This window comes from Panicum virgatum, chromosome 3N (genome assembly GCF_016808335.1).
Source record: "Panicum virgatum strain AP13 chromosome 3N, P.virgatum_v5, whole genome shotgun sequence".
NCBI lineage: Eukaryota > Viridiplantae > Streptophyta > Magnoliopsida > Poales > Poaceae > Panicum > Panicum virgatum.
Genome location: NC_053147.1, coordinates 2,615,813 through 2,641,584, shown reverse-complemented (window position 1 = coordinate 2,641,584; position 25,772 = coordinate 2,615,813). Strand labels below are relative to the sequence as shown.

Below are 25,772 nucleotides of genomic sequence, written 5' to 3'. Positions count from 1 at the left end.
CAATTTTTTTGAGATATGGTTACACCTTTCATATATATGGGGGAGGGGACGTGTGGGATGGGGAGGACATACGGGCCGTATCCGGGCCAGCACACTGTGCCACATAAATGGCCTAAGAACGGCACTATCGGGCCGAGGCGGCACAGGCACCAACTGGACCGGATCGTGCGAGATTGCTGCCTGATGAGTGAGCTGCCTGCCATTCGATTTTGATCGTCTGGGGCTGAGATTGCTGCCTGCCAGGTCTCCAACCAAAAAGGCTCTCCTCTAGGGATGGCAACAAGTATAAACTAGGTGATTCCCCATGGTTGCTGCGGGTATTTATGAGAGCTTTTCGATAGATTTTTGTGTGGGACATAGTATTTATTTTCTCCTGTTCTTGACTTCTTGCTACTTAGAAAGGCAACATAATAATATCTGCCGCCGCTGTTACCATCGTCGCCTTGGTGGACGATATCAGACTGCGCGCCGCCGCTGTTACCATCGTCGCCTTGGTGGACGATATCAGACTGCGCGCCACCGCTTGTTCCCTCGTCGTCGTCGCTCTCCATGACGTCGGCGTTCCCAGCAGCGTGACGTCGAAGACGTCGTAGTTGCTCGGACACGATTCGTCTGGTCTCGAGACAGCTTTCTCGGCGGCAGCGGTGGCGGCCTGCTGCTGCTTCTTCGTACGTCCCTTCTTCGCCTTGCTGGTGACCCTGATGCGCGAGAGCACGGCGCAGACTATTTATAGGGCTGGACAGAAAATAGAAGGATCATGCAAAGGAATGAATGGCTTGTTAGTGGAGCACTTGAGCCTTATGTTAATTAATGTTAATGCCATTACGGTTACTGTTTGCGTCTGCGTTGGTGGAGATTGAAGGAAGATCAAGTGGGCCGCTGATATTGATTGTTGGTATTTGGTGGAAGATGGTGTGTCCTGACGTGGATTGCTACGGATAGTGAGGATGTAGTTTGTACCTAAGATCGAAGGCTGAAACAAAAAAGGTGACGTGACTCAATGTGGTTTCAGAGAAATAACAATCAATGATCCGAAGTGGGGAGCTTTTTTATAAGAGAGATAGATTCATCAGGTTTTACCATCCCAAACCCAAATCTATGAAAAATATTTAGAGTCATTAAAAATCCATATCCATGACGGATTTGAAATTTCGCCCAAACTCGTACCCTTCGGATTAACGGGTACCCATGTGTAACCCGTGGGTCTACACTTTACTATCTTAGTTTTTATCATAATCAACAAATTTAACATCGCAATCATCAAAATTATAGCGTATAGGGATACAGACCATTCTGTAATAGTCTTTAAGTAGACATTTAATGGTTAATTCCACTAATCATTCTGATATTGCATTGTACAAGGCTATACATGAATGTGTATAGTTTGACAGAATGATATGTCACATACTGAAGATATGTGGTTCTGATTCTATTGAATCAAAGGTCATTATTTATAAAAGTAATGCAGTTTGTATTGTTTAGATGGAGATAAGTTATACTTAATGCAATATTTTGCATTAAGATGGTTCTATTTCATAGGTCATATGGGCATATGAACATTTGCAAACTAAGTACTTGTGATAATCTCGAAGAGATATTCACAAGGTCTACTATACTTCACATTTCATATGTGTAGAATATATTGGTATGAAAGGTTTGCAAGTTTCAGGGGGAGAGTCTCTCGCCTCTCTGATTAATAACTTGTTGAAAACATCATATTGCACTCTTTTCTTTGTATAAGTTTTTTCTTTGGGTTTCTCATATAAAGTTTTTAATGAGGCAATATCGACACAAGACTATGTCATATCATCCATTTTTCTCAAAGAGGTTTTTGGTGGATGATATTGAGACATGATACATTGTACTCTTTTCTTTATGTGAGTTTTTCCTTTTTGAGGTTTCTCATATAAAGTTTTTGATGAGCCAATGTCAACATAAAATTATATGCTATGTCATCTAGTTTTCCCCACAGAGGTTTTTAGAAGATGATATTTGAAGCATATTGACCATAGGGTCAAGGTGTTATTAGACTAATACTTTGAATTTATCTCAAGGGTCTACTAACATTGGTAATTGTATATTATGGTGTTTCTCCTTATTTTTCCCACTGGGTTTTAAGGAGTTTTGCCTAGTATATTGGAAATACTTTGGTTTTTCTCACAGGGTTTTCCAAAGATTCTCCTCACATTTTCCTGAAAGGTTTTTGGGGGAGATATATTGTATTGCATCTCCTTATTTTTCCCATAGGATTTTCAAGGAGTTATTCGATTGATTACAAGACCACAAGAAGATCAAATTGATTACAAGACCACAAGAAGGACAAATTGATCAAGGGGGAGTGTTATGAAGGAATTAGGAATTAGTGATCAATTCTGTAATTAAGTAATTAGATTAATGACATCATTATGATGTCACTAGGAAGTTACCATTCATGAAGAAGTCATCCCAAAGGGATATGTTCCTTGAACTCTTGTCTTTTGGTTTTGTATATAAGCAACAATCAATTAATGGAAATACACATCCATTCAGTCTACAATACTCACGACCTAGAGTGGTCGCCCGGCCTTCGACGGACCTGTCACCACATAATTTTAAAATTTTTTGGATGCTTCTTTAAAGACGTATCATGGGTAAGACCCTATTTGGATAGGGCGTAATTAAAATTAGTCAGCCTCTTTTAGTCATTTTTAACCACCTATTTCTCAAACAGAGGTGACTAAAAAATTTAAAAAAATCTCTAGTACATTAGTCAGGTGGAAGACTAAAGCCTTGTTTAGATACAAAAATTTTACATTTCAAAACTTTACATTCCAAATGGCTGTAAACTTTACATTCCAAATGGCTGTAAACTTTACATCAAATGTTTGGACACATGTAAACATTTTTTAATGATAAATTAATTAGGTTTAATAAATTCATATCGCAGTTTACAGGCGGAATCTGTAATTTGGTTTGTTATTAGCGTACATTTAATACTTCAAATGTGTGTCCATATGTTTCAAAAACTTTGCACCCCCCTAGAACCAAATCTTTACCAAAATTTTACAAAGGCATGTTTAGTTCCAAAATTCTAAAAAGTGGTCTAATTTCAAAAAGTTTTGTAATTTTGGGTGCATCTAAACAAGGGCTAATGAAAATGACTAAAGTGATCTCTCCTTTTTAGACCATGTGTTTGGCTCTATCTCTCTTATTATTCTATTTTTAATCCCACTGTTGAAAAGGGAGTACGTATTTACGCTCTAAGGAGCAGATTGGTTCCCGTGCCAAGGCTGGGCAGGCTGCTGGGATGCAGCATCCTCAGTTTGGTTTTCTGCACTACCTCACGAGACTGGCTCATGCAAAAGGCATCACCGGGCCTGGCTCTTGGGAAATGCCCGTGGAGTCCGTTTCCCACGGGCCAGGCTCGCGGGATGCGGATGGTCTTCCGCTAATGATATTACTCCCTCCTTCCCTATTTATAAGGCATGGTGGAACATGACACGGTCTTCTAAACAACACTTTGACCATTTATTTATTATATATTATATCACTTTTGATTATAAACTTATAATCATTGTAAACTATATTTGATTATGAATCCAATCATATGAAATTTGCATTATAAAAACAAAAATTTAATAGTCAAATTATTGGTCAAAGATGAGAATGTTTGAATCTTGATATACGTGTATGCCTTATAAACGGGGAAGGAGGGAGTATTAGCCAAATAATTAGCATATATTATTCAGTATTAATATTTTCCAAAGATGATTAAGGTTTAATGAGATAAACTAAGATCTGTTCGAATATATTTATATTAAATAAACATCATAATAGTATTTGTTTTCCTATTTTATCTGATACAACATGTTTTCAAACGGGCAACCAAACAACTTGTTTCGGTAGTTTGGGTGAATGAATAAAAGCAACCAATCATACCACCTTGCATGTGCATAGTCTGGCTCACAAATACGAACCATGCTACGCCCCGTTTAGTTCCCAAAATTTTTCCTACAGTACCCGTCACATCGAATCTTTCGACAGCATGAAGCATTAAATATAGTTGAAAAAATAACTAATTATACTGATTTTCACGAGATGAATCTAACGACGTTAATTAATTCATGATTGGACATTAATTAACAAATAACAACGAAATTGCTACAGTGTCAAAACCTAAACTTTTTCGCGAACTAAACGGGGCCGCACGTTGAGAAGCAAACCAATCAGCACCGTGTTTGGTAAAATTTTACACAAAAAGACGAATGCGTGCATGAAGTACTAAACAATGTTTATTTGCGAAACCTTTTTATGGATGGATGTAACTTTTCGTGACGAATCTAATGAGCCAAATTCCATCATGATTGGTTACAGTGATGCTACAATAACTATGTCTAATCATCCCATAATCATACGGTCAAAGTCCTCATTAGCTACAGTAACAGTTACAGTACCATAGTTGTGTGGTTGATTTTATAATTATACTTTATTTAATACTCTTAATTAGTAGGCCAAAGGTTGAAAAATTTTCATAAATTTTTTTACATGAGCCAACCAAAGACGGCGCAGATCATAAATTTGGAGCTTGATCCGACTGGCAGCCTGTCTCCCAACTGTATAATTTGGGAGTAAGGCCCTGTTTAGTTGTTTACATGTAAACGCAAAAAAGCCGTAAACGCATTAAAGTGAAAAGAAATCTTATTAATTTGAAGTACTAAATGAAGTCTATTTACAAAACTTTTTGCATGGATGTGCTGTAAATCGCGAGACGATTCTAATGAGTCTACTTAATCCATGATTTGCAACAGTGATGCTACAGTAACCATCCGCTAATTATTAATTAATCATGGATTAATTAGCATCATTAGATTCGTCTCGTGATTTACAACCCATCCTTACAAAAAGTTTTGCAAATAGACTTCATTTAGTACTTCAAATGCCCTGTTTACATCTTTACAACTTTTTGCAAAATGAACTAAACACACCCTAATAAAGAAAACTGGATAATTCCACTGCTTTTCTCACCAGAGAATGGTACGGGAAACGGGAAGCTCTCGCATCACCAAATGAGCTAATGAGTCGTGGGTCCGACATTTCTGCTCCGATTTAAGGCCCCACACACCAGTGGAACAGCTCCAATGCCTTCCAGTATCTTCGCCCACGCGCACGAGCCCGCTTCCTGGCCCCACACCGGGCGGGGAGTCCCAAAATGGCAAAATTCAAAACCGGCCGCGCCTCCTTCCGCTGGAAGCTTCGCATTCGCTCCCACTGCCACATCGTCCCCACCCCGCGCCACTCCCCGGGCCCACCCCTCAGCGTGCGAATCACCGCTAGCACGTGCCCCCCGGGGACCCCGACCCGAGGCAAGAGGTTCAATTCCCCAACGCTCCCCAAAGGCAACGGAATCGAGTCGTCGTCGAGCCGTGCTCCTCCAAATTCGAACGGACGAGACCGCAAGCCGAAACCCGAGCCGGCCGCCGGCGAGATGGCCAGGCCGTGGTGATCTCCGGCGGTTTTGGGGTAGTGCGGTGCGGGGATGGATTTCGCGGGGATGAAGCGGCGGGAGCTGCAGGCGCTCTGCAAGCGTCACGGCCTCCCCGCCGGAGGCACCAACGCCGACCTCGTCGCCCGCCTCGACGCCGCGCTCTTGGTAAGGACGCAACGCGCCTCCCCAGTAAACCTCGCCGCTCGTTAGCCCACGCCGCCAAGTGCTCGCGGGAATTCACTGCAAGTTCGATTTGTTTTGGGGAATGGTTGGCGTACTGCCCCTTTTAATGCTGTTGGGTTTCGTCTGCAGGGGGGCGCTCGTGCGGAAGAGCAGGAAGGTGTGGTCGGAGTACCAGAGAGGAAGGGGTGTCTGAAGCGCTCGGTCGGAGATGCTGGCGAGGCGAAAAAGGTGACTTTCGCGGTGGAGGAATCGAGGGGGAGGAGGCTGAGGTCCCGGGTCGTCTGGTCGCCCGTGGTTGCCAGGACTAGGGGGAAGCGTTCTGAAGCTGGTAGTACTGATTCTGCTGCTGATCCTGGAATTTCCGCAAGGGCAGGTGAAAATGTTCCAGTGAGACGCTCCAGGAGAAATTCTTTGACTGCTGCTGAGGTCGAGGAAGTAGAAGAAGCTGTTGCTGTTGGCAGGAAACGGAAGCCAAAGAGCCAGGAAATTGCTGAGGACGTTGCTGTCAGTGCTCAGCCTGTAGCTCCTTGCAGAGTCTCGAGGAGGTCGAGCTTGTCAGGAACCACCGTTCTGTTGCTTCCTGCTGTTGAGAAGAAGAGAGGGAGGGGGAAGGCAGCAGATGGTAAGAATAAACTTGTTACTGAGGAGCAGGCTGCTGAGGCTCAAGGTTTGTCTGCAGCGGCGCCACCTACAGTTGTGGAGAGTAAGAGGGGCAGGAGGAAGGGACCTGATGTGCAGAATTCATCTAGGGTGGAAGTATCCGCTAGGACCACAAGATCCCGCTCAGTAGAAGCTGTTGTGATGTCGCCCCCTGTGCTTGAGAACAAGAGGAAGAGGAAGTCAGGAGATGCACAACCAGATGTAGAGCTGCATCCAGTTGCGGAGGTGCCTAGAAATGATGCTCCTGTCACCAGATCTTTGAGGAACAGGGTTGTCCAGGTTAACAACAGTACTGTGGAGGAAACTCACACTAGCCAGCAGCCAGAAAACAAGACGCAGCCTACTAGACCAGCTACGTGCAGGAATCAACAGGTTGCATCTTCTATGGAGGAAGAAGATCAAGAACAAGTTGCTGCTCCTAGTAAGGCCCCTCCATCGAAGCGATCAAGGAGAAACAATTCCAAGCCCAGAAATGCAAATTCAGAAAGCAACAAATTGATTAGTGCTCCAGTGGAGGCCAAAGACTCAAAAATAGCTCACCCATCGACACACCATAATGCTAAGGCTGAAGATGCGGAGAAGCAACCAATAGTCAATGAACCTGTTAGGCGATCAACACGTAAATCTGTTGTCTCAGCTATGCTTGATAATGAGAAGGGTCTAATTGAAGAAAAGAACCTTGAAACACATGCTAGGAGATCAACGCGGAGATCTATTGTGCCGGTTGAAGATATCAAAGGTGCTGGTGAAGAGATTCAGAATGCTAAGGGTGAAGATGCCGCAAAGCAGCCAGCAGTTAAAAACCCTATTAGGCGATCAACACGTAAATCAGTTGTCTCAGGCATGCTTGAGAAAGAGAAGGTTCTCATTGCAGAAAATAACCCAGAAGCACACGTTAGGAGATCAATGCGGAAATCCGTTGTTCCAGTTAAAGATATTAACGGTGTTGGTGAAGACATTCAAAATGCTAAGAGTGGCACTGTGGAGAAGCAATTAGTTGTGAATCAACCTGTCAGGCGTTCATCACGTAAATCTATTATGCCAGATACACTTGAGAACGAGAGTGGATCTCTAGTTGAAGAAACGAATGCTGAGGCACATGTTAGGGCACGGAAGTCTCTTCTTCCTAATATGCGTAACAAGGAGGACCCTGATAACAGTCAAATGACCAGAAACGAGAACTTTCAAATTGGTAAATGTGAAGATGAGAAACAACAAAAAGTAAAGGAACATGTTAGGCGATCAAGGAGATCTGTTGCCGCAGTGATGCTTGAGGAACAAAATAAGGGTCTTCATGAGGGGAAAATGTCAACAATTCCTGTGAGGAGATCAACACGTAAATCTGTTGCTCTCAATGTAGTTGAAAAGGGGAGCAATCACACTGAAAAGGTTGGAAGGGAACAGTCAGGAGTTGGAACAAGGAGGCTGAAAGCAAGAGATAAACTTACAGACCATGCTGTGGCTGTGCCTGTGGTTCCTTCTGAAGACGAATTGCAGGTTGATGTGCAGAAAAATCAAGACCTGACAGTCAAATCTCCAAATCATAAGTTATCTGATGGTAATGAGACACATCCTAGTTCAGACAAGTTTGTGTCGTGTGAGAGCGTTGGTGAAGAGGGCTTGAAATTGAGAGTGCACAGAACGTCTTCAGTGGGAACATCATCTTCAGCCAATGATTTCTGGGATATGGAAGATTTTAGTGGACAGAAATTCAGGAAGCAACAGAGCACACAAACCCCATGTGAAAAAGATAACACAAGAGCTAACTATGATAAGCCACAGAGAGTACAGCAGGCATCAACTTCCACAACTTCAAAGGGAAGGTCTTCAAAGAGGAGACAGACAAGGACAACTGCTCCAGAAGAAGTTATGTCCATTGAGGAGGCAAATGATGGCATGGTTATCAGGGAAGAAACAATGGACACACATAAAGCGTCTCAAGAATATAGTAAGGAGTCTAGTAGCAGAAGTCAAGAAATTTGTCAGGTTAGTGCCACAAGCGAAGGGTTCTCTTCAGGTCCATTGCTTGCAACAGTAACACTCCCTGATGAGATTTACGCAAGACAGAGTGTGCATAAGGTGATACCTGCGTCAGAAACTGGTGGCCTTGCAAAGGAAAGTTCAGAGAAGAGTAAACAACCTCAAGGACACTCTGACATTCAAGCTGATGATAGCCATTTATCTGAAATAGGAAATGGGGAATTGGATCAATCATCAAGCATCGCAGAACTACTCCCACACAATGGTTTTGTCACAGAGGACAAAACATTGATTGGTGAAGGTGAGGTTAACATGGGTGCTAAGGGCATCAATTGTTAATTCATTACCTGCATTGCCAAATTTATACGCTTTTTCTATGTTCATTTTATCTGTTGTAGCCTGGCATCATCACAACATAATTTATCTATCTTCTTTGGATGCCCAAACGCTGGCATATAAGGAACTTCTTTGATTTTGTGAAGTTGTAACAAGCTTTTGCCATTACTGTCTTGTTAATATACTGAAAGACATCCTTGATCCTTGTGAAATCTCCAGATGTTTTGCCTGTTGACTTCACTGTTGGAGATGATGAAGGGCAAAGCCCTGTATCTGGGCAAGGGAGAGTTGACTGGGAAGCAAATACAAGTGAGTCTGGAGAAAAGAGCCTAGCTGATGACAGGTCCACTGGTCTCCACAACAAAAGTCTGCAACATGATATTGACATAGTAGCTAAAGAGTCTGAGTCTGGTGAAGGTACAGCCGCATTCATCCTGTATCCACAACCAGTTACTGATTTGGAAGATAATTTGTTAAACATCTGAGTTCACTGTTCACATATGCTAGTGGGTTGGTACTTGCATTTTCAATTTTGTTGGAGCTCAAAACTGGCACTACTGTTTTTTTTTTTAAAAAAGATTTCTACTTAGCTCTGTCATCACGTTTGTTCCATGATTTTCAATACACTAGATTAAACTTGCAAATATCTCCGCTTCCGCAGATGTTGTGCCAATGAGTTTCACCACTGAAGAGCATGGAATAAAATATTCAGTAAGCCCTGTTGCAGTGGAAAGGAGTGTTATTGGGGAAGCAAGTACATGTGAATCTGCAGGGAAAACATTAACTGGCATCTTGTCTAATGATCTCTACACCAAACATCTGCAACATGATTGTGATGTAATAACTAAAGAGATTGGTGAAGGTAAGATTGCCTTAATCGTGGTTGCACAGTTAGTTGCTGATCTGGGAGACGATGATGGAAAGTTGTGGCATCTGCACTGTGTTTTACCAATTTGCTAAACATACTGAGTTTACCTATGTCAAAGAGGCTACTTGTGTTTCTAATTATTTGTTTTGTTATACACTTTCTGTTTGTTCAATTTGCATTCACTAGGCCTATACTTCTCTGATAATCATTCTGACCTATTTATTTCTTCCATTCCAAACATGGTTTCTACTTCTTATATAAATCATCACCAATGCATTTGCCCTGCTGACCATGAAAATTTGATCAGTGACCTTTGTCTTTCTAATACTGCCGTACTGTTGTACAGCTTCGGGATCTGCCGTAGAAATATCAGACAATACTCCAGAAATTCACTGTGACGCGATTGCTGAAGGAAGTATTCGAGCTGCTGATCTGGGGAGCTGTCCCAGCAGTGGTGGAAAAGGGAACCCTCTTTTGAAAAATCTGCATGACAGTATTCTTCCAGTAATGAATTCTGCTCAGAGATGTTCATCATATGGAAGACGTTCGTCATTTGGTCTTGAGTTTCTGTTAGAAGACTGCAAAGAAAACTGTTCCAGAAATGTGGAAAATATTGCTGTAGAAGTTGATGGTGGAAACAAACCTAGCACCTGTGTAACTCCTGATTTGTATGTGGGATCAGATTGTGGTCTGGAAGATGAGGATGTGCAACCTACTGGATTTGATGCTGATAAGAAACTTGATGTGGATCTGGATGCCGCAGAAGAAGGTATGGATCCTCCATAAATCTTTCTGTTATTAACTGGTCACCTATATTTTTTAATGTATCCTTTCCCCGCTTCACAGACGTTGTTGACGAAAAAAATTATGATGAACATGTTGCTGCCAAACCTGACCTAAAAATAAAGTTAAATGGTGAACATAATGGTCTTGATATGGAATCAGATTGTAGCATTGCTGAAAAGAACGTGAGGCTTGTTGAAGATAATCCTGATAACGAAGAAGTTACAGTTCAGGTCCAGCAGGCTAATGTACAAGAAGGTAAGCGTCCATTATGTGATATGTGGATGAGTGGATAGTGAGTCTTTGAGTTGTACTATACTAGTATTAAGTGTTGTTTGAGAGTAATGCATAAATGTGTGTCAGGTGATCCTGAGAAGCCTTCACAATTTTCAGCAACACCAGAGTGTAAACATGAATGTGGTTTGCCCAACGAAGCAGTATTGCATTCAAAGAAGAACAAGGGATGTTTATCCAGTGAAGAACAATCACCGTTTGGCCTACAATCCCTGTTCTCACAGCAAAGTATAGAAAAATCTGTGGAGTGTGGTACCCTTGCATCTGCAACAATTCATGCAGAAAATGGATTTGATGAATTAAAATATGGCCATGTGAAGTGTTCACTAAAAAAGACTCGTGTGTCAGAACCTTTTTCACAACTTGATACTAATGAAGACAGTTGTACGGTTTCCCAAAATGATGATTGTATGTTCATATCCCAGCAAGATAAGGGAATAGAAGGTATAAATACCACATTCCTTTTCTTCTTGTATTGTTTTTTTTTCGCTTGATAATTTCCTTCTATTCCTGCAACCTATATCTATGACGTATGTTCTGTCATTTAAATGATGCCCATAGAAACTGTTCAATTTTTTAGGATTATCAAAGGCAAGTCTTGATGAAGAATCGGTTCCATCAGGCTTTTCGTCGGACGCAAAGCACATAAAAGAGTAAGCATATTTTTCCATGGCGCCACTAAAATTTCGTATGTTATGCAAATGGTATGTGCTTATCATTTTAAGATGGGAAATCCAATTTTGTAGGGTCATTAATTCTGAGGAAGGGACCTGTAAGGGTGAAGGAAGTAAGGAAGTTGTTCATTCTGATGACCTTAAAGCTTCATCTGAAGAAACAGATGTCAATGGGCCAGGTAGGTACATCCTTCAATATCTCGCTGTTTTTTTATGAACACAAGTTCCCTATTAGTACTATTGCTTTTCAATCGCTAAAAAAACCTAATGCGTATTTGTTCAATTGATGTGCCAGATACTATCGAATATTCTTCATTTAGTTTTGCAACTCCTGGTTATAAGCACAATGATGCTTTGTCTGAGGAAGCAGTGCGCACAATGAAGAAATATGCTGGAACATGCTCATCAAATCCCAGAGAATTACTTATGGACCTACAGTCCCTGTTCTCAAAGGAAAACATTGAAGAATCTGATCCGCATGATGGACTTGCATTCTCAAGTGCTAAAAGTCCAGGAGATGAATCAATTGATGTGAAACAACAGGTTGAGGTACATCTTGGTTCTAATCCATCTCAGTTAGAATCAACTGATCTCTTGGATGAACTGATTGGGTGTTCTAAGACTGAAGTGCTGCATCAGGGTCATAAAGGTCTATGCAGAGAGGATAGAGAAGAGCAAGTTGCTTCTGGACCCTTCACAAATGATATTGTGGAGACTGCTGCTGCCAAATACATAGAAAGTGGAGCTGTGCTGCTCCCGTCCGAAGAAAGGTCAAATTTGAAAGATGGGCAGCTTAACTCCAAGCAGGAAAACCCAATAGTTATGGGATCTAGCCTGAACTTTGATAAAGATGTAGATGTTACTAATACTTCGTTCAATGAGTCTATTGTGGATATTGTTGATCAAAGAACTCCATCTGGTTCGGCTTTACCAGAAGATTGTCGTACAGATCATAACCCGCAACGAGAGGTTTTAGATGGCTGCTCAGTGGAATCATCTCTTCAAGGGTCGACAATGGTTACTAATAAAATTGATTCTGGTGTAGCAGGTCAGTAACTTGGAGTGACTTCTAAACCCTGGCGTTACCTTTGAACGATTGTTTATCAATTAATGTATTTGTTCAAATGATGTGCCAGGTACTATTGGTATTGGGAACCCTTCATTTAGTTTAGCAACTCCTGATCATAGACATGAAGGTGTTTTGTCTGAGGAAAAATATACTGGAACACGCTCGGCAGATCCCAGACATTTACTCATGGATCTGCAGTCTCTTTTCTCAGAGGGAAGCGTTGAAAAATCCAATTCGCATGATGTTGCATTTTCAAGTTCTGAAAGGGGAAGAAATGAACCTACCATTTGCCATGTTGAGAAACTGGTTGACACACTTGTTTCTTCAGAACCTGATATGTACCAAGGCCTTTGTCAAGATCTCAGTAGAGCTGAAGAAAAAGAGAGCTGCGTATCTATTTCCATGCAACTAAATCCTGAGCTGAAGGACGATGAAGTGGAGAAACACAACTTAAGCTGTGAGAAAGACGCCAGTCAGATTCTTGGCATAACTAGATCTGTGCTGAGCAAAACAGCCCTTTTACCCAAGGACAGTGATACCATTTATTGGCAGGAACAGGAGCTACCAAATGACTTATCCCCACTTAAATCTGGTAAGAATTTGCAATCTGTCTGGATAAGAATTTTTTTCAGATCTAGTTAGTACTAGTATTTCTCTTCACATTTAAATATTTTCCACCTTTTTTATAAATATGTTGGTTCGACAAAGACCAGGGTCCACAAAAGGAAAATTTGTCTTTTACTCCCTCCATCCACTTTTGATAACTATATTTCAAAAACTCAAATGTTCAAAAATGATAGCTATATTTGCAATTGGCATAGGCTATGTCAATAAATAATACTAATAACGAGGAGTTCCTAGTGAAAACATTGGAGGACCAAAAAAAAGTCTGTTGTATTTATTATATGCTAAGTAAGGTTATTTTTCTTGGGCATTGTGTCAAGGTAAAATAGCTATCAAAAGTGGATGGAGTAGTTTCTATCATGCTATATTGATTAAGCGCATATATATACTGGCCTTGTTTGGTTCCATTCTAGATTTCCTAGTACGGATATTCTAGCCTCCGCATGAAGGACCAAATGAAGTCTATTTGCAAAACCTCTTCAGGGTTGGGTATAACTTTTCGCGATGAATCTAATGACGGTAATTAATCGATGATTATCTACAGTGATGCTACAGTACCTATCCTCAAATCACGCGGTCAAAGGCCTCATTAGAATCTTCAGGGTTCCTAGCGCAGGGTTTTGAAGTTGGTTTTGTAAATTGGCTTTGTTTGACACCGTAATTACCGGTCAAAGTGCTACTATTCCCTTGAAAGAACCAAACCAAACAGGGCCACTATACTAATGTGCCAAGATTTGGAGCATCCTCATGAGTTGGATTCCCACGTGGGGGTCACTGTTTCATGCGGGTCCATGTGGGACCCGCGTATTGTTTAGGTGGGACCCGCGTACTGTTCAGGTGGGACCCCGTGGGACCCGCGTACTGTTTAGGTGAGACCCACGTGGGGCCCACGTACTATTTAGGTGGGACCCACGTGGGTCCCGCATGAACAATACGTGGGTCCCACATGGGACCGACATACTATTTTTATGAGGCCCGCACATAATATATTTAATTATTTTCTATATACCAAAATAGTAAAAAGATTATATATACTACATTCACATGTGGTAGCTCTACTATTTATTGGATTTTGTTTCCATTTCGTAAACTCGCAAAGTATAATTGAATCATACATTCATTTTTAATCTTATCTTTTTTTTCCTACCAAAATCAATATTTAGTGTAAGTCAATCCATCAACTATACCTACTAACATAAAATAAATTCCTACATGTACTGTTTATACATGACCCATGTGTGACCCGCGTATTATTCAAGTAGAGCCCACGTGGGGTCCGCGTGCTATTCAGATGGTACCCACGTAGTATTCAGATGGTACTCGCAAAATATAATTGAATCATCCATTGATGGCTAATCTTATCTTTTTCCCCAACCAAAACTAATAATTAATGTAAAACAATCCATCAACTATACCTACTAACATAACAAAATGAATTACTAAAAAAACTATTTGTACATCTAGCGCGCTCTCAGACTTTAAACTACTACGCTGATCTACTGTAACTTTCAGATTTCATTCAATACATCAATTTGATGTTGCTTTAAATATTGTATATGATAACATTTTTTAGTATTGCTTTACATCAAACTTTGATACAGGCGCGCATGGCGCGCCAACCTGTCTAGTAAATACTATAATACTAGGAAACTACTTTCAGACGAAGCTCTTCATATAAACTCCAAGCGTTCAAATACAAAATGTTAAAAGATATTGATGAATGAAGTGTGGATTGCTTAATTGCTTGCAACCCAAAACAACACTTATTTGGCACTGGAAAGAGCAGTAGATTTCATTTGCATATTAATTCATGATTCATTCTGTTATGTTAGGAATTTGTCAATCTCACGGCCAGAAACACATAGTTGAAAGCAACTCCAGGCTATCGAGTTGCGATACTGAAGTGCTCCATAAAGATCATAAAGATGAAAGAAACATACGTAATGAAGACAAAACCATTCCAAAAGTCCTTGAAAATGACATGCCTGAAGTTGCCCCAATCAAACGACTGGAAAGTGCAATAATGCTGCCCTCAGTTGCTGGAAAGTCAGAAATGTCCGACGAGCTGCTTAACACCAAGTTGAGTGATGGAGGCGAGGAACACAGCTTTAGTTCTGATAAATATACAATTAAAGATTTCTGTACTGGGCATGCGAAGAACGATCTGTTCCCTCTGCCCAAGGACTGCCATATAGACTCTTGCCAGAAACAGGAGATCCCAGATGTCCTTTATCTACCTAAATCTCCTGAAGAATCTACAAATTGTCAGGATGAGAGTGTTTCAGGATCAGGTCAGTAATTATAATAACTTGCTTATATTTTCTTGACGCATAAGCTTAAGCAAAGTCATCTGTAAAAGATTCCTTTATGTATTGTGAATTGCCTCATGACTCTGTTTTACATCAGGACCTTGTCAGACTAGTTGGCAACAGTGTATAAATGAAAGCAGCAGTGTGCAGGTGACTTCTAATATTGAAGTGCTCAATCAAAATCATGAGGAAGGCAACCAAAATAGTGAAGGCCAAATTACTCCTATTCGAAGCATTGTGTCTGAAGATGCAGATACTGAAAGATCAGAAAGGGAAATAGGTCTGACCCCTCCTGCAGGACCGTCAGCATTGCCGGATGAGCAGCTTAACACGAAGGTGGAGTGCCACGAAGCTGAACGCAACTGTTGCTATGATGAGGACACTTCGAGCTTATTTGATACTGAATCGCTGTACAGCAAAGCATCCAGTTTGCACGAAGACACTCGTAAGGATACTTCTCCAAGTGATCTATCTGCTCCGAGATCTCCCGAGGAATCTACAGTTTTTCTGAACTCTTCTGTTCCGGGATCAGTAGGTATCATTGCTGATTCTGATTTTGTTCACGTTGCTCTGACATAATGTCTTGTTCAATCTTTTATTGTAGTATCTGTGAGAGCCTCCTGACTACATCTTTCATTTTGCTTTTTCATTAGGAATCTGTCGAAGCAGCAGGAGAAGAGGTATAGACGAACTCCGCGCCAAGCTGCAGAGTTTCAAAGTCTCCAGCACTGTAAAAGGAAGCTACATTGCTATGAGTGCCCCTCGCCCGAAGCAAGGTGACAATCTGAGCCAATCTGCAATCGCGTTGCTCCGGAACAGCGAGAACGCACCTGCTGTTAAAGTAGGCCATCCTGGCAAGCCGGACCCTGATCTTCCGGTCGACAAGCGCTGCAGCCCATCAGTGGAAGATCAAGGGATCACTGATAGGCAGTAGGGCGTACGCCGTAGTTTATTATTGTGGACAGTTAGCGTTTGTGCTCAACATTAGTTGGTGGTGGTGGTGTTCAACCTTTGGCTGAAGGTTATTAGGTGTGCATCTGACCGGAAACTATCCGTGTGTTTGCGCAGCGTGTAGTGACGAAGCTGCTCTGTGCATTTGTTATTAGCAGTTAACATATTGTGGGTGTGGTGGCCGTGGTGGAAATGTTAAGCAACTGGCAGCCGTACAGTTGGTTAATTGGTTATGCAGGCGTTTGGTTTTGGCTTTTTTGTAATCCTGTTATCGTGAACAGATCCGTTGTGCCCCGTGCTGTTATTCGTACACGTGCTCACTTGTTTAATCTCTTGCAATGGCTTACCCATGTACTGGGTCCAGAAGACAGGCGAGGAGCATGGCTATTCGGAACAGAAGAGCCGCAGGTCGTTTGGCGTTCCATGAGCAGACACTGCAGTGAGTGGATAGCAATCAATAGCGATGCTCTTTGGCCTTCCATGAAACGCACGCACTCATGTACGCCGCCCACAATCCAAGTCGGTGTACCCCCGAATCGTCGATCATATTAATTCCGGCCGCCTAGCGCTGCTATATATAGAGAGACCTCGCGGCACTCCACTCCGATCCTGCAAGGCTGCAACGCACACACTTCCGGCCGACCCGATCCGTCCAAGTCGAAGCAATGATGTCAATGGAAGCGGCGCCACGCCTACGCCTCGGCGCCGTCGTCGCGCTTCTCCTCTTCCTCGCCGTGACGCCCCCTGAGCCCGCCGCCAGCCGCGGAGCCCCCGCCTCCGCCGTCCCGCCGCTGGTAGCGCGCCTCCGCGCCTTCTCCGGTGAGCTCATAAACTTGTTCGATAATTCTCCTCCATCGGGCCGGGCTCTGCTAGCTAGCCAACTTCTCGTCGTAAATAAATACTGGAAGCTAACGAGCTCTGTACGCGTGCGCAGAGGCCGGCGGCGGCGGGTTCGCCGAGTGCTGGGACTCGCTGACGCGGCTGGGGTCGTGCACGAGCGAGATCGTCATCTTCTTCGTGAACGGCGAGTCCTACATCGGGCACGAGTGCTGCGTCGCCGTCCGCGGCGCCACGCGCCACTGCTGGCCCGCCATGCTCGCCTCCGTCGGCTTCACCGCCGAGGAGGCCGACGTCCTGCGCGGCTTCTGCGACGCCGAGGAGGCCGCCGCCAAGGACAAGGGCCCTCCTCCTTCCCCGGCGGGCCCGGTCCCCGCGCCAGAGAAGCCGTAGCCCGTGTCGGGGCCCAATAAGCTTATAAGCTTCGCTTTTGTTTCTACACGATGCACGTTTTGCTAGAGTAGAGCTTGATGCTGAATGGTTCAGCCAATAAAATCGACTCAGTGTACTCGTGGCCCGTTTCTCTGAATCTTCCATTTTAATTTACAGCACCAGCCCACGCAAGACGATTTGGGCCAAGCCCTTCCAATTTATGCGAGGAGAACTCAGCCCTTGGACACCAAGCAGTAGGAGGGGAAGCTTGGAAAGTGTAACCTGAAGGTGTCTCCTCTGAAGAAAGATCACCAACACCACATGTTTTTTTTAAAAAAATAAAAGAACAATAAAAAACAAGTGCAAATTATAGACACTAAATTCTCTCCAGTAATGAAATTTGCGCTTTGCCCACGGTGGAAACAAATAAATATTAAATTCTGCAGCCATATATTGTGCACATCCTTATCACATTTCTCTACGGGGGAAAAAAAGAGAATCAATCCTGCTAACCAACCGGTCGCACAGAGCCCAGTACGTTCACAGGTGGCAACGTGCAGGCGGAGTCCGGCATCCCAGTACGCGGACGCGGGCACCACGGACAACCTCCCATCCTGCTACTAGCTTCTGCCTTGTGCCATGGATGATCATCCTCGTCCATGTGCAGCTTTCCTGTTGGCAGATCGGTCTCTGCATGAGCATGGTGCCTGTCCATCTGTACTGCGGCTAGCTGTTAAGTGCTCCCCTGGCACGATCCGATGCAACGCCATTAGGGTAGGGCTCACCCATCCATATCTATCAACTAGGAAAATTGGCGCGCTATCGCTGCGCCTGTATGTGTTGTACGTGTATGCTAATGTGGCCTGTTTGGGCTCCTTGGCTGTAGTGCAAAAGGTGACGGAAGGATGATGTTGGCCCATTTATAGTTGCTGATATGGGAGCCATTGCAGAGGGAGACTTTTATGTTAAGTTTACCTTACGATGCAAAAGTGATGGTTTCAAATTTGCACTCTATGGAGTCTATGGACCGGCGCAACACGAACATAAACAAGAATTTTTGGCAGAGATGGCTAACACTTGCTCTCGAGAAACTCTTCCATATGTAATAGGTGGGGATTTTAATATTATGAGACACCCACAGGATAAGAGCTCCGGGGTTTTTGATTTCAAGTGGCCTACTCTGTTTAATGCTGTCATCGAATCTCTGGACCTTAAAGAGATTGTTATGTCTGGCCGCCAATATACATGGGCGGGGCCTGGGGATGACCCTCTTTTTGAGAAGCTTGACAGAGTTTTAGTCAGTACGGACTGGGAGGATAAATTTCTTTTGTCCACAGTTGAGTCTAGAGATGGAAATATTTCTGACCATACTCCGCTCATTCTTAATACGGGTTCTTCCACACATCAGAAAGGCCAAAGACCTTTCAAATTTGAGAGAGGCTGGTTAATTCGTGATGGTTTTTATGATATGGTTGCACAAATTTGGTAATCAGAAAATGGAGGATCCACTCCTTTAGAGAGATGGCATAATAAAATACGGAGACTCAGACAACACCTTCGTGGATGGGCCCAACATATTTCTGGGACCTATCGGAAAGAAAAGAAGAAGTTGATGGCTCTCTTAGAAGGCCTCGATAAAAAGGCAGAGAGTGTTCCTCTGTCTGATCAAGAGATTAATTATAAACACTTTCTAAAAGGACGTTTAGTTATGCTTTTGAGAGAAGAAGAACTCAAATGGTATGAAAGAGCCAAAGTGAAAATGCTACTAGAAGGAGATGATCATACCAGATTTTTCCATCTAGTGGCAAATGGTAAGCACAGGAAGCAGCATATCTACCAACTAGAGAATGACCACGGAGTCATAGTTGGAGATGAGCAGCTGAAAATTCATATTACTCAATATTATAAGTCTTTTTGGGTCACCTGAGGATTCATATATCTCTCTCATGGAAGATCAAACCCATGATATTCCTCAAGTGACGCAAGAAGAAAATGATGTGCTTGTGGCAGAATTCACAGAAACCGAGGTTAGGGAGGTCGTGTTCCAGTTGGAACATAATAAGGCGCCATGACCTGATGGTTTCCCCGTTGAATTCTATCAAGTCTTTTGGTCATTAATGAAAAATGACCTTATGACTCTGTTCTCGGACTTCCATAAAGAGGAATTAAACCTCTTTAGTCTTAATTTTGAGATCATTACTCTAATCCCGAAAAGTCTGGAGGCTACTAAAATACAACAATATAGGCCTATTTGTGTTCTTAATGTCAGCTTTAAAATATTTACAGAAGTTGGTACAAATAGGCTTAATAAGGTAGCTCAGACTGTGGTAAGTCCGACGCAAACTGCCTTTATGCAAGGTAGGAATATCATGGAAGGTGTGGTTATACTTCATGAGACCATCCATGAGTTGCATACCAAAAAAGGGGATGTGGTCATTTTCAAAATTGACTTTGAAAAGGCCTATGATAAGGTGAAGTGGTCGTTCCTTCAACAGACTCTACGCATGAAAGGTTTCTCTCCTACATGGTGTAGATGGATTGAAGGAATAGTTACTGGAGGTAGTGTGGGGATTAAAGTCAATGATGACATTGGTCCTTACTTTCAAACTAAAAGAGGTCTAAGACAGGGCGATCCTATGTCCCCAATCTTATTTAACATCGTTGCTGATATGCTTCCATTCCTGATTAAGAGAGGAAAAGTCGATGGACAAATAAGAGGTGTCATTCCTCATTTAGTAGATGATGAATTATCTATTTTTCAATATGCGGATGATACTATCATTTTTCTTGATCATGACTTAACAAGCAAAAAATATGAAACTTTTGCTTTGTACTTTTGAGCAATTATCTGGGTTAAAGATCAATTTTCACAAGAGCGAAATCTTCTGCTATGGTCACGCTAAAGAGATGGAAGATGAATATACCACTCTCTTTGGGTGTAATGCAGGGGAATACCCTTTCAGATATTTGGGAATTCCTATGCATCGTAGACAGTTACTCAATTCCGAGTGGCACAAAGTAGAAGAAAGATTTGAGAAAAAGCTCTCGTGTTGAAAAGCTAAGTATCTGTCTTATGGAGGAAGATTGATCCTTCTAAATTCAGTACTTAGTAGTCTACTCATGTTTATGATGTCCTTCTTTCAAATTCCAAAAGGAGTGGTTAAAAATCTTGATCTTTTCAGATCAAGATTCTTTTGGCAAGAGTCTTCAGATAAGCATAAATATAGATTAGCTAAATGTGACATCCTTTGTAGGCCCAAGGATCAAGGTGGCTTGGGTATTCTGGATCTTCAGCTTCAAAATAAATGCCTTTTGTCCAAGTGGATAATAAATTTGCTTAATACTGAGGGCATGTGGCAGAATTTACTTAGGAATAAGTATCTGGGATCCAAATCCCTAACACAAGTTAAGGCTAAAACATATGACTCCCATTTTTGGAGAGGTCTTATGAAAATTAAAGACGAAGTCTTAACAAAGGGCTCCTTTTCAATTAAAGATGGGAGTACCGCGCGGTTTTGGGAGGACAATTGGGTAGGCATGCTTCTTTCAGAGATAGGTACCCCTCTCTCTATAACATTGTGAGAGACCCTCATGCAATAGTAGCAAAAGTTATGGCTACTCGTCCTTCTAATATCTCATTTTGGAGGACATTGCTGGGTACTAAACTGAGAGACTGGCATAATCTAGTAGCACAGATAACACCTGCTAATTTGACAGATGGTTCTGATACTTTTAGATGGGGTCTAACCAAATCTGGGTTATTCACGGTCCGGTCTATGTATCTGCATCTTATCAATTCTCAACCACCTTTTAGGCATAAGAAAATCTAGAAGATTAAAGTCCCTCTAAAAATTAAGATCTTACTTTGGTTTTTACAAAAGGAGGTGATCTTAACTAAAGACAATCTCGCTAGAGAAAATTGGAAAGGAAGCCAAAAATGTGTTGGCTGTAATTTAAATGAGTCTATCCAGCATCTGTTCCTGGATTGCCACTATGCGAGAATGGTTTGGAGGATGGTGTATCTGGCTACGGGATTAACCCAACCTAGATCAATAAGACATATGTTTGGATCTTGGCTTTCTAATCAGAATAATAAGTCTAGAAACTTGATTTAGGTTGGGGTTGCTGCTTTATGCTGGTCTATTTGGACAACCCGCAATGATATAATCTTTCATAGAATTAAATATAACTCGATTCTGCAGGTTATTTTCAGGGGAACGTATTGGCTACATTTCTGGGTGCAACTGTAGCGTGAGGGGCACAACAAGAACTTCATCTATTCGTTAAGCACAAGAATAGAGATGGTGTCTTTAGAACAGTCCAATGGTGGATGGAAGCACTTATACAGGCTTCCTTAGTTCGTTGTTCTTATGCTGGACCGTTGTTGCTCTTTTATACACAAACGTTGTAATAATTGGTTGTGTACTTCTCTTGATGTAGAGGCCGGATCTTGTATCCATTATCTAAAAAAAATTTATAGTTGCTGATGACAGAGGGCAAGAAAGGGTGGGCTGGATGGAGCGCAGTCGTGGACGGTTTTGGGTGAGGGGTGCCTAACTGGCTGAGGTGGCGTTGCAGTATGGCTGCCACCTATGCCCATTCTGTCAGCTGGAGAGGCCACGGGGTTGCTATGCAGTGCGCCAATGCAAGTGGGGTTGTGGGGGTTTCTGAAGCTAGCAGACATTTCTTGGAGGCATCAATGGCGGCAGGTTCAGCAAAGGAAGTGAGAGAGGGGATGATTGGTGTGAAGAGGACTGCTGAATGGGATCCGGCTCAACGCTATGGCAAGAATGCTCGGCATGTATTCTGTTGGGTATTGCGATGCGTATCTTGCAGTGTTTGTTTCAGTTTTTCATTGTGGATTTTTATATAGGCTACTGCATGTGAAGATTTGGGTGTTATTTCCAGTAGTGCTGGTAAGCTTTCAGAGTACTTTCCTGCTGTGTTCATTCATGCTCCACCGGAGGCTTGCCCTGCTTTCAATATACTCCTTAGGAAATGAAAATACAGGCTCAACAAAAGGGTCACGATAAAGTCGATCTACAAAAAAATAGCGGCCACAAAAATGCAGGCATTAAATAGAGAAACAAATAGAGCAGGCAAGCAATGAGGAAACACACAGACCTTGCCTCGCTGCCGCCTTGACTCTATTACAACTCATTCTTTTAGCACAATTCTCATTTGAATCAGCAGGTGCCACCAAAGGACAGTAATGGTCCCCTATATGAATAATATACCACCACAGACCAACTCAATAAAGGAGTAAAATTCTATATGCCTAACAATATATAGCATAATGAAGAGAAGTCACTAACTGACGATGATGCCCCATGGAGGAACAGCCGAGGAGGCTGCACTTGATAGAGCATGAACACTCATAAGAACGACTATTCGTGTCAGCAAAACTATAGATAAATCACACATAAACAAATGAATAATAGCCCACACCGTGCAAGGAGATGAACAGGAAGCAACCAAGCACAAAATGAATCACACTAAAGCACGATGACCCCAAATGAACCACAGACCTGCACACAAGAATGCAGCTGGGCGGCCTTCCCTAAGGTCACGACAACTTGCTGGACCACTATCACACACACGACGAATAGACAACCCAGAATGAGCTGACGTAGAAGACAAAGCGCATGCAGCCGACCGAGTTTTTTTCGCCTTTTAGAATGCATGGAAATAGACTCCAAGACAGGTACGCAACTCACGCAAACAAATAGTGAAATAGATACACTGAAAAAGGGAAATAAACAACAAACCAATTTAGGAAGACAGGGCCATAGATAAAATGAACATAAGGGCCAGACAAAATCCTTAGGCAAAATACCAAAAATGGGAACCCCTAAAAAAACCACTGCAGGCCAACAACATTATAAGTAGCAGCAAACCTCTGTGACAGTAAACTAGGAACCTAATCACAGGAAAAGCAGAGCACAACAAAACAACATACCAAATTGACAGCTATTGCAGGCCACAAATGAGCACAACAGTAATGAAATGCTATTTGAAAGAGTTTGCAATCCAGAACATGCAACTGAACAGAGTATAAAAGCGTGCATAGGATTAACATGCGTACAGCACAAATAATGGAAATAACAAAATCTCTTTGACAGCACATGCCCAAAAGGATGTATCAGGCACAATCAAAGAAGCAAAGAAAGAGCGATAACTAAGATCAGGTACATCAACGAAATGCGACTAAATAATAAAGAGCAATAGAGTCTAGAATTAGCACTAAGTAATCTCACCTGAAGTACCAGAGGCCCTCGACCCCCAGGAGCGCAGCACAAAGGAGGCTGATGATTCCTGGCCAAAAAAAATTAGAATAAGCCATGAGGCTGTCATCCATAATAGGAAGAAAAAATGCAGCTGAAGAAAATGAATGCCGCAACGCTACTAATACCACCAAGAAAAAAGAAGAGGAAGCCAAAAAAAAAGGAGAACGACAAGGAAGGCGAGGGAAGACCTTAAACTGGTACAACACTGAAATGAAAAGCAAGGCCAAAAAGCAGTACAGAGCTTGGAAATCCAAGGGCTCGCCGAAAGGAAAGGAAGAAAAAGAACAGGGACAGGAGCTTACCGAAGAAGGAAAGGAACTGCAGACGCCGAACTGGAGCAGCCGGCGGCGGTGCAGCCTAAAAAAACCAGGTACAGGTGGAAGATGGAGGCGATGCCACCAGGGAAGCTGATAGAGGCGATGTGGCTGTGGCATGGGATGGACGCAGGCACGCAGCCCCAGCAGGCCGCCGAGCAAGATGAATGGAACAGACCAGAAAAGGCCGAAACGATGGCCATACATGGGAAACAGAAGAACCAGCCCAGGAAACCAAACTGGGCCAACGAAAAGCACCCCATGCAAACCAAAGGGAGAACCACGTGAGGTCCAGCAAACTCCACCAAAACCTACCACGTGCCAGCGTCGTAAGAAGCAAACAATCCAAAGTGACACACGGAGGCAGGGAATTGGCCGACATAGCGCTAAGGCCTACGGAGGCCACGCTTTGGTTGAGCGATATAAGTTTACTTATTATAATGGAGATGAAGATGCAGGCCTATGCATTATTTGCGCTTTGGATCGGTGCTAAAGGCGTCCAGGCGGCACCAAGCACTAATCATGTTTAACCTGCTGGATCTTTTCCCAAGCTTTTACAAAGCTAATTAAGGTGATGATTTTTCAGTGTCAAAAAAAAGGTGATGATTTTTCTGGTTGAACTGGTGCTTACTTTTAGCTTAATTCTTTACTTGGTGTGCGCTAGCTTCCCTATTTGACCAGGCAGGGGTATTCCCATAGCTCAAAATTATGCGGCGAATTGAATTAATTCTCTACAATTTTCTAGAGAAATCGAAGCCTCCATTTGCTTCTTTAATGTTCACTTGAGTCTTCTCTAACTCAGAATTCAGTTTTCATGAAGGATGACCTAGCTGGCTAGCTATCATATATATCTACTTCCTGTGTTTTTTTTTCTTTTGTCATTCTGTTGATGATTGATTGATGTATATTAAGCTTTGAAGAACAATGCCCGCTTGCTAGGAAACAAGAAAATATTTGGACCTGATCTCATTATCAAGATAGAGTTAAGAAATGGTATCCTTTTAATTATTGAATGATTACTTAGTTGGGGGATTCTATAGCCCACAGATTGCCAAATTGGAGTTTATTTATTCGCAAGGGAATGTAGATTTTTTTTCCTGAATGTGTGGTGACAATTGATGGATGGAGCCCAATTTGTCAAACTCACCTTTTAGTTAGTTGGTTGCAGTGAACTAATTATTTTTTTTAAAAAAACGTACCAATAGATATATTTCTCATATATTCCTTGTCATAACCAGTTGCTCGGATGCTTGTGCATTTCGTTTTCAGGAGGGAACGGTGTCTCTGTGGCATAATTATGACAACACAGCGCGCAACTAACCCCAATAGCAATACAAAACACAATAGTTCTCTATACACCTTTCGTATTATTATAAAAAATCCACAAATAACTTATTCCAAAATCGCCTACACGATTAGTTACAAAAGCAAATGTGTATTTTACTTAACTAGATATGAACTCTGATGCCAAATTGAAGATAGGTTCATGGTGGATTTATTCGTCTTTGACATGAATGAACTTAAAGCTGGTTTAATGTTAGTTTCTATCTCGATCAACCCACCTAGACAAAGTCTATTCGTATCAGGACCCCAAATCAAAAGAGGAATAAATATCTTGGTTAAGGGTCGCCACCATTCCGTGTGATATGCGAGGGAAGCTCTATCTAGCCTTTTGTTTTTTTTTTCCACCGGCCGACACCTTCTCCCTCTCGTGATCCAATTGCATCACATCGCGATCGCGCCTTTGCTCAAAGTTAACACTATGGA

At 42.4% G+C, this 25,772-nt stretch overlaps 2 protein-coding genes and 1 long non-coding RNA gene across 5 annotated transcripts; 2 read left to right on the top strand and 1 right to left on the bottom strand.

Annotated features, from left to right (window-relative positions):
- The first annotated feature begins 5,339 nt into the window (after window positions 1-5,339).
- LOC120663677 lies at window positions 5,340-16,460 on the top strand. Of its 3 annotated transcripts, XM_039942570.1 has the most exons (15): window positions 5,368-5,629; window positions 5,777-8,588; window positions 8,843-9,040; window positions 9,285-9,485; window positions 9,838-10,260; window positions 10,338-10,532; window positions 10,638-11,012; window positions 11,149-11,221; window positions 11,315-11,421; window positions 11,538-11,791; window positions 11,882-12,290; window positions 12,379-12,903; window positions 14,768-15,226; window positions 15,342-15,779; window positions 15,898-16,460. In XM_039942570.1, the coding sequence occupies exons 1-15, from the start codon at window positions 5,516-5,518 to the stop codon at window positions 16,176-16,178; spliced, it is 6,864 nt and encodes a 2,287-aa protein (XP_039798504.1). In that variant the 5' UTR covers window positions 5,368-5,515; the 3' UTR covers window positions 16,179-16,460. The 3 variants fall into 3 exon arrangements, with proteins under 3 accessions (XP_039798505.1, XP_039798503.1, XP_039798504.1); XM_039942571.1 differs by having other exon boundaries at window positions 5,340-5,629; window positions 11,538-12,290; window positions 15,342-15,775; XM_039942569.1 differs by having other exon boundaries at window positions 5,340-5,629; window positions 11,538-12,290.
- Window positions 16,461-16,693: 233 nt separating this feature from the next.
- Window positions 16,694-17,561, top strand: LOC120663682 (egg cell-secreted protein 1.4-like). The gene is made up of 2 exons (XM_039942575.1): window positions 16,694-17,014; window positions 17,130-17,561. Exons 1-2 carry the CDS (start codon window positions 16,861-16,863, stop codon window positions 17,423-17,425), a joined length of 450 nt encoding a protein of 149 aa, XP_039798509.1. The 5' UTR covers window positions 16,694-16,860; the 3' UTR covers window positions 17,426-17,561.
- A 4,894-nt stretch (window positions 17,562-22,455) lies between these two features.
- Window positions 22,456-24,705, bottom strand: LOC120663685. Its single transcript, XR_005670578.1, has 2 exons — window positions 23,994-24,705; window positions 22,456-23,719 (listed from the first exon to the last, which is right to left on the bottom strand). It is a non-coding gene; the product is annotated as an uncharacterized LOC120663685 (long non-coding RNA).
- Between the last annotated feature and the right edge of the window lie 1,067 nt (window positions 24,706-25,772).

What these genes read in the sequence shown, in the direction of transcription:
- LOC120663677 (XM_039942569.1), top strand. Translation starts at nt 5,516, where the DNA reads ATGGATTTCGCGGGGATGAAGCGGCGGGAGCTGCAGGCGCTCTGCAAG. An exon ending in AGAGTCTGAGTCTGGTGAAG is followed by an intron (nt 9,041 to 9,284) that starts GTACAGCCGCAT and finishes CCGCTTCCGCAG; the next exon opens with ATGTTGTGCCAATGAGTTTC. An exon ending in TTCTGTTCCGGGATCAGTAG is followed by an intron (nt 15,780 to 15,897) that starts GTATCATTGCTG and finishes CTTTTTCATTAG; the next exon opens with GAATCTGTCGAAGCAGCAGG.
- LOC120663682 (XM_039942575.1), top strand. Translation starts at nt 16,861, where the DNA reads ATGATGTCAATGGAAGCGGCGCCACGCCTACGCCTCGGCGCCGTCGTC. An exon ending in GCGCCTCCGCGCCTTCTCCG is followed by an intron (nt 17,015 to 17,129) that starts GTGAGCTCATAA and finishes ACGCGTGCGCAG; the next exon opens with AGGCCGGCGGCGGCGGGTTC.